Source organism: Eucalyptus grandis, chromosome 2, assembly GCF_016545825.1.
Source record: "Eucalyptus grandis isolate ANBG69807.140 chromosome 2, ASM1654582v1, whole genome shotgun sequence".
Taxonomy (NCBI): Eukaryota; Viridiplantae; Streptophyta; class Magnoliopsida; order Myrtales; family Myrtaceae; genus Eucalyptus; species Eucalyptus grandis.
This window is the reverse complement of record NC_052613.1, coordinates 25,455,453-25,464,322: the sequence shown is the minus strand read 5'-3', so window position 1 is coordinate 25,464,322 and position 8,870 is coordinate 25,455,453. Positions and strand designations below refer to the sequence as shown.

The window sequence follows — 8,870 nt, the reverse complement described above, 5'->3', positions numbered from 1 at the left end:
AAAACAATTTGGCCTGGAAAGAAGACTTAAAGGTTGAAAGTTTGTCGTCATTAAAAGAAAATAATCCGTCCGAAATAATAGGTGGAAAAAAGATCGAATGTTTACCATGCTTGTGATTATTCAAGACACGAGGCAACATTTAATCACCTAAATTAATACCTCAGACCATATTTAAGTTAATTACTCAATAGACATCTAACATCAATTAAATGGGCAAACAATATTTAATTTCTCTAACATCTATGTGAAACTAAAAAATTGTGTTTGATTGTTTAGATTTCTAGTTATGATAGGACTTGATAGGATAATATATAAAATCTATGAATTTTGATATATCTTATCTACTATTTTGTGAATTACAATAACAAAGCAAGATATTTTCACATCATATTATGTCCATATGAATGACATATCGGTGTAAATAAAAATAAAAATTGCATAAATGGAGATGATGATAATTTCTCATAGCACTATTGCCTACTTCATTTCATTTGCCTATTTTTTTTTTTTTCCCTCTTTTTTATTTTTTTTTTCCATTTCCATCATTCTCTATTTTTTTATTAAATAATAAACTATAATAATATTCCTAAAATATGTAATAAATAAATACTGAATATATATTTATATATATTGAATATATATTATAAAATAGAAAGAAATTCAAATATATAAATAAAAATATTAATATATAAAAATGTCATAGTTTTTTTTTGTTATTTTGAACTTTTTTTTTTTTTTTTATATTAGAATTCAAATATTTTTTACACTCAAATATTATTTTAATTTTATTAATTTAAGAAGTTGTTTATTCGGGAAAAGTAAGTGTTATATTATGCAATTAAAATTTTTATTTACCTTTATTTTATTTCCATCCGATTTTATCCTGTTTTGGACCGGAATCATATATAGAATATGTTAAATTCTTTATTATTTTGAATTTTGTTCTGACTATCATGTATAACTAAAGTGTATTCAAAGAAGGAAATCAAATTTTTTGCGCTAAATATCGTGAGACACTTCGACCAAAAAAAATCATGAGACCCAATGAAGCTCAAATCCGGCGTCAACGCTCGTCAACCGCAGCGAATCCATGCGATAGGGAGGAGAATCATTAGAAGCGCAGACGAATCAAGCTCACGTGATTTACTGAATGGTGGTGTCAGTGGACGTAAAACCCGAGGAAGTAGACCGAGGATTTGGATTGGTGGGTGTGAGGGAAGCTTCAGCGTAAGCCAAGAGCGACCAAAACTTGGCACAGAAACCAAAATTAAATTTTTTTTTTTTTGGGTGACCCAGGGAACCCCCGCACGCCGTTTCGCGGCTGAGGTAAACCCTGGGGAGGCACGTGAGGACCCACCACCCACGTGCCCCGGTAAGACACGGCTTGCACCGAAGACGACGACGCCGTGGATCGAACTCGGGACCTTGCGTTAGAGGTCCCTTGCTCAACCACCTACGCCACCACCGCGGTGGTAATTAAATTTCATATTCTAGATTGCCAAGACCTTCCTTACCCAAAAAAAAAAAAAAAATATGAAAAAGAAAGAGGAAGAATTCGACAATGATGCTAGCAATGAGGGTTGCGCATTTTTATATCAATTTTGCCAAACTTAGACTACTATAAGTAGGATAATTTCTCATGGAAAAGAAATTAATAGCGTCATAAAAAAAAAAAAAAAAAAAAATCTATTGAATTTTACCAGAGATCACTCCGAGCATGATTTGGCCTTTATAGTTTTAGAGCTTATTTGATAACTAATCTATTCTTGAGAACAATTTATGTTCATAAATGATTTTTCTTCACCTCCATGATCCGCTCTTATACTAGATATAACACATCCTTTTTCATTTTGAACCATTTTAGCAAATTTTCAAAATACGAAAAGGTTTCGTACTTACTTGCGAGGAAATATAAAACGAGAGTAATCATCAACAATTACTAGGCAATACTTCTTACCCCCAATACTTTGAGTTCTGGTTGGTCCGAAGAGATCCATATGCAGCAATCGTAGTACATGATTAGTAGAGACATAATTAATTGGCTTAAAAGAATTTCTTACATGTTTTCCTGAATACATGGAGTGCATGAATCCGCCCTTTGGTATGGCAATTTGGGTAGTCCTCGAACTATTGAAGAAATTTTGGCTAATTGCTTCATGTTGACATGACCAAGCTTTTTGTGCCATAAGCTTGCTTCGTCTTGAATTGAGATAAGGCATTGCGATTCATTTGGTTTCACATCCGTAAGATAGATATTTCCATGTCTTCGACCCATGAAAGACCGAGTAGAGTCTTCATCGATTCCGTAACATGTTCCTTCTGAAAGAAGATCTTGAAACCATCACACAATTGACTAATGCTGAGAAGATTGTAATTGAGTCCTTCCACTAAGGAAACATTACTTATTGTGAGAGTTCCAATTTTCACGGTTCCAAATCCCACAATACTTCCTTTGCTTTTTCCTCCAAATGAAACTTTTCCACCATTTACTTGAACAAGCTTTATGAAGCAATTTGAATCTCCTGTCATGTGTCTTAAGCATCCACTAATCACAAGATACCACTTTACCTTTTCTTTGACGGACACTTGCAATTGAAAGAGAGTCTCAATTTTGGTACCCAAATTTTCTTGGGTCCTTTGGTGTTAGTAAGATAAACAAGATTAGCCCATACTTTCTTAACAGGTTTCCATATCGTTGCACTTTACAAAACTTTCTTGAAGTGATTTTTGTAAACCTCACTCGAGAGTCTTTCTTAATTCTTTCTTTTACTTTAGAAAAATCAATCAAGGGAATTGATTAAAAAAAAAAAAAAAATATGAAAAGAAAGAGGAAGAATTCCGACAATGATGCTAGCAATGAGGTTGGCATTCCCTAAACAAGTTTCTAAGTATTCAAAGGCATTTGATAATTATCTAAAATATTTATTGTCGGATTAGAAATGCATTTGGTACGACTTTCAAAATTTCTTTTAATTTTTTAAATTTTTTAACTATTTTATTATATATATTTACTTAAGATCAAACAATATTTGGCTGGTTACAAAACAATGCCTTCAACTTATATAAAGGAGGAACTAGCAACAATACACTCAAAGTATTACTTTGTCAAGGTTGTCAAGGGTGTTCGATTTATAGAGAGTCAATTTCTGGTGGCGCAAGAATAATCAAATTCATCTGACCAAGTGTTACAAAATTAGGTGTCTCCAATCATTTCCGATACTTATTTTATTCCTTAAAAGAAAATACTGGGTTACCTTACTTTGTATTTACATAAATGTCATAGGGTTAAGAGTCATGTGGTCATATGAATCTTTTTGACATATCTCATATTGGAGAGATCTCATGTAAAATTTATGTGTACTTTCTTGTTCTTCTCTTAACTTTATCTTGATCCTATAATCCTTCGGTCGATCTTGTAATTTTCTTACGTCCTTGTGCATCTTCACCAACAAGATTCCTATCAATGGAAATAATTTCGTCTATGAATAAATGGTTCATTCTTTTACCGTTTCTTTAATTCTCCTATTATTCATCCTCAATTATCAAGTCCAACATTTTAAGTGTTTTTTATATTTTGAAATTTGATACCTACATACCGTAATTATTTATTTATTTATTATTTAATTTTCTTCAATTTTATCATTTTTGTTAAATTCACTTTTAAGGAATTTCACTGGATTTAGAGAAGGGTTAATACCCAAAAAAACTCCAAACTAGTACACTAGTGATAAATTTACCCTAAACTATTTTTTTGACCATGAAAAACCCCAAACCGGTACACTTGTGACAATTTTACCCCAACTGACCATAAAAAAAAAAAAAAAACCCTAAACGGTACATTTACGACAAATTTACCCTAAACTAATTTATTCGATTGCAAAAAACCACAAACTGATAAATTTGTGACAAATATATCCTTCGCTAAATTAGATTAATACCACAAAAAAATAAAAATAAAAATTGTAAACTGTGACAAACGATGTGTAAAATCCTAATCAATATACTAGTCAATTGTCACATGTAATTTAATTAAATTTTTTACGATAAAATTTAACAAAAAATAATAGAAAGTAAATTTGTCACAAGTGTACCAGTTTGAGGTAAATTTGTTAAAAGTATACCAGTTTGGGGTTTTTGGTGGTAAAAAAAAAATAATTTTGAAATAAATTTATCACAAATGTACCAATTTGGGGTTTTTCAGTATATAAACTCTTTAGAGAATCCTCTGTGTGTGAGATTTTTCATTCCAAGTTTCCTAAGAAAACCGGATAAACTATTTAATTGACTTCCTTAGAAAAAGTGAAAGTACGGCCCGCCTCTCTATCCGCTGACTCTAGCTCTTCCGAGTAGGAAGCGAGCGAGCGAAACGAGGCTCACAAGTGAGACACAATTTCATCACTCATCATCAGGACGGACAACGATGGCACCTCAAGATTCATTAGTATTCAAGGTGCGGAGATGCAAGGCCGAGCTGATCCGTCCAGCGAATCCCACGCCTCGCGAATACAAGAGGCTGTCAGATATCGACGACCAAGAAAGCTTCCGGTTCCAGATGCCTGTGATCCAATTCTATCGGGGCGACGGCACTGGGAGGGACCCGGGGAGGGCCATCCGAGAGGGGCTCGCCAAGGCACTGGTGTTCTACTACCCATTCGCAGGGCGCCTGAGAGAGTGGCCAGGCCGGAAGCTGGTGGTGGACTGCAACGAGGAGGGGGTCATGTTCGTGGAGGCCGATGCAGACATCACCCTCGACCAGTTCGAAGACGCTCTCCACCCTCCCTTCCCATGCTAAGAGGAGCTTCTCTTCGATATTCCTAGCTCTTCCGCTATCTTGGATTCCCCTCTCTTGCTCGTTCAGGTAACCCTCCCAACCAAGTGTTTACATTATCCTTAATTATTGGTTCTTAGCACAAGCACTCTCTACCTTGCGTGCATTTTTTCGAGGGAGATTTGTGGAAGATTATTTTTTGGGCGACATGATATGCATTATTACAAAAATGGATTTGTCACCTCCACCCTCCCCCTCCCTCTCCCTCCTCCTGTCACTTTCCCCTTTTTTTTCCCTTGTCTCTTTTCTCCCACTCCCATAATTTTTTCACTTTTCTTTCCCTCCCCCACCACCTGACACTTCCCTCTCCCTCCCGTCACTTTCCCCCTTTTTTTTCCCTTGTCTCTTTTCTCCCACCCCCACAATTTTTGTACTTTTCTTTTCCTCCCTCACCACCTACTCTTCCCCCTCCCTCCTATCACTTTCCCCCTTTGGTCCCTTGTCTCTTTCCCTCAACCCTCATGTTTTTTTTTTTCATGTTTCCTTCCCTCACCCACCACCTGACACTTCCCCCTCCCTTCCGTCACTCACCCCTTTTTTTTCCCTCATCTCTTTCCCCCACCCCCATATTTTTTTTCACTTTTCTTTCCCTCCCTCACCACCTTGACACTTACCCCTCCCTCGTGTCACTTCCCCCTCCCTCCAATACGCCAAATCATTTTTTGTTCTTTAAGTTTCCTTCTCAAACCTTACTAGCGCCCTTCTTCTCCTCCTCCTCACCGCACGACCCCTTCCCCTCCTCTTCCTCTCGATCTTTGCTTGTTCTCGGTCCTCATCACTGTTCACTGCCTCGCCTCCAGCCCTTCCTCCCTCGTAGCTGCAACCTTGTCGCCGATCCATCGTAGCATCACAGAGTGGTGGCCCTTACCTCAATCTCTTCTCTTCTCTTCTCTAGCCATCTCTTGCCATCTCTCGCCGTCGCTCGCAACCTCATTTCTGCTCCCTCGCTCTCGCCTCCACCCTCCATTGTCTTTGGAACATGCATGTCGAAACATGTCGACAAATCCAACACACGATCAACATGTGTCCGAACGTGTCGACGTGTCCAACACGCTTCGACACGTGTTGAACACGACACGGAAGCACATGTATCGTGTCTGTGCTTCATAGACTGACACACGACATAACATGACACGATATACAAACATGTCATTTCTCAAAAATAAAGAATTCCGACATGTTGGAGCACATTATTTATTAAATAAATATTTTTATTTTAATTAATTTAATTCAAATTCACAATTAAATAAATAATAATAAAAAGAACCTATAATGAATTTACACTAATAATATTAATAAATCTATTTATAGGAAATTCAAAAGACATTCATAACTAATGCATATCCATGTTTGGGGACATGTTTTTAACTCTAACAAAAATTATTGATGAAACTAATGACTAATAAGAAATTAGAACTTTTACCCAAAAAAAAAAAAAAACAAGAAATTAGAATTAATTTATTTGAATAAATCTATGATTTTTTACAATTATTCAACATAATACTTTTATTTTTTGAAATAATTGTATAGCCCGCCTTATTTATTTTTCTAATAAATAAGTCTTTGGGGTGCACCCCCAAATTTATTTCGCTTCCCTCATTTCTTCTCCCTCTTCGCCAACCTGTCACTTCTTTCTTTATTGAAAATTGAACACCCTCCTGTCCACCAACCTCCCCTCCCTCCACAAAGAAAGGATCATGCTACAGTCCCATCAAATCCCATTTTTAATTTTTTGAGCTTCCTCCCACATAAACCCTAGCTACCTCCTCCTCCTCTCGCAACCCTCTCCCTCTCGATCTCTGCTCTCTCTCAATCGCCTCATCACAATTGTTCATCGCCTTGCCTCTAACCCTTTAGCCTTTCTTCCTTCGTAGCTGTAGCCTTGCCGCTAGCCTTCCATCACAATCACAACTCAATCTCTACTCTTCCTATGCCACTTCCTCACCGTCGCAGCCTCATTGTCACTTGTGGCCTCACCTCCGCTCCCACGCCCTTGCCTCCACCCTCCATGGTCTTCTCCAATGATCCTCTCTCTTGGACATGCGTGTCAAAACGTGTGAGAAGAGTTGATCACGTGTTCGAAAATCCGACATGTGTTAACCATGTGTCCAAATGTGTCCGAGAGCATGTCTAACACGTCAACACGTGTCGGACACAACATGGAAGCTCCGGCAATGTTTCCGTACTCTATAGTCTGATACATCTTCATATGTGATACGACCTAACCTGAAAAGAGAGGGGACTCCTAAATAAGCTTTAAAGCGAGTTGTAAATGGATTTATAATGGACTCATTTATAACCCACTTATTTTAACTCCTTTATTTTGTGGACTTATTATGCTGACCAGCGAAATTTGTTATGATCTATTGAAATGCTTTTGGGTTATTAAATGGGTTTTATGACCTTCCCAGCAGTAAGTGGGTTGTAAATAAATTCTCTTTTGATGGTCAAAATCAGTTGGTTAATTATCTTTATGAACTATATTAAGCTGCAAGTTGCATAACCAATTAGCAATGGGCCATCAATGGTGGGGTTAGTGGATCAACCGCATGACTAATTGTAATTACGGGCGATAGAATTGACGATCCACGTCCGAGCTGATGCTGCTTGTTTGAATGGAGACTAGACCCTACCTCTTCTGCTCTTAGGAGTCAATGACTGGTCAATGAAAAAAGATCAGAGTAAATAATATGACATCCTTTCATTAGTGGATACTAACGGCGGAGTGGTCAAGTAATAATAAATGTCAGGTGACTCGCCTCAATTGCGGGAGATTCATCTTCGCGGTGCGTTTCAACCACACGATGAGCGATGGGACGGGGCTGGTCCAGTTCATGAAGGCCGTGGAGGAGATGGCGAGAGGCGCCGATGCCCCTCCATTCTCCCCGTGTGGCAGAGGGAGCTCCTGGATGCCCGAGACCCGCCCCGAATCACGTGCACCCACCGCGAGTATGATCAGGTGGCCGACACCAGAGGCGCCCTCATCCCGCTCGATGACTTGGACCTCCGCTCCTTCCTCTTTGGCCCCACCCAAATGTCTGCCCTCCGCAACGGGTTGCCTCCCCACCAGCGTGCAAGCTCCACGTTCGAGATCCTAACCGCTTGCCTCTGGCGATGCCGCACTGTCGCGCTCCAGCCCGACCCTGAGGAGGAGATGCGGGTGCTGTGCATCGTCAATGCCCGGACCAAGTTCAGCCCTCCCCTGCCGGCCGGGTACTATGGGAATGCGTTCGCCTTTTCCGCAGCGGTGACGAGTGCGGGCAAGTTGTGCCAGAACCCACTGGGGTATGCACTTGAGTTGGTGAAGAAGGCCAAGGCAGAAGTGACGGAGGAGTCCATGAAGTCGCTGGCGGATCTCATGGTGATAAGGGGAAGGCCCCACTTCACCAAGGTACGGTCCTTTGTTGTGTCAGACGCGACCAAGGCCGGATTCGGGGACGTGGACTTCGGGTGGGGGAAGGCGGTGTATGGGGGCCCGGTCCGGGGGACATTACTGGTTAGCTTCCACATCCTCTTCACGAACCGGCAAGGCGAGACCAGCATCCTCGTCCCGGTGTGCTTGCCAGCCCCAGCCATGCAGAGATTTGTGCTGGAGCTGGAGGCCTCGTTGAAGGACCCACCGGCTACCACTCCCAACATCAAGGAGAAACCGTTTGGCGTTTCTTCCCTTTGAATTGGGTCCGCCCAAGCAATTTCAATTTCTTAACGTACGGCGAAGTCTAGTTTTTCGTTCAGCAGTTATGGGAGTGAAATCTCGTACCCACGTGTTGCTATCTTAATAAATGAGATTACTGCCAACCTCTCAAAATATATCGGCGAGCTACTATACGATATTTGTGTATCATGAGATTAATATGTTCATCTATGTGCATTTGAGTGTCAAACTACATATTAGCTCATGGCATCAATTTTTATTCATTGCACACATAAATATAGTCCTTTATGTAAAGCCCATATTACATTATATTAAATGAATGTCAAAATATGTTGATTGCATTATTAACAATGATATGTGATATTATTTATTGATCGATACTATGTT

At 39.4% G+C, this 8,870-nt stretch overlaps 1 protein-coding gene across 1 annotated transcript; it reads left to right on the top strand.

The window, feature by feature from the left end:
- Positions 1–4,314: 4,314 nt before the first annotated feature.
- Positions 4,315–8,626, top strand: LOC104434809 (benzyl alcohol O-benzoyltransferase). Its single transcript, XM_039306411.1, is given in 3 exon segments — positions 4,315–4,858; positions 7,579–7,690; positions 7,693–8,626. Coding segments are annotated over 3 exon segments (1,359 nt in total). The 5' UTR covers positions 4,315–4,420; the 3' UTR covers positions 8,502–8,626.
- Positions 8,627–8,870: the final 244 nt, after the last annotated feature.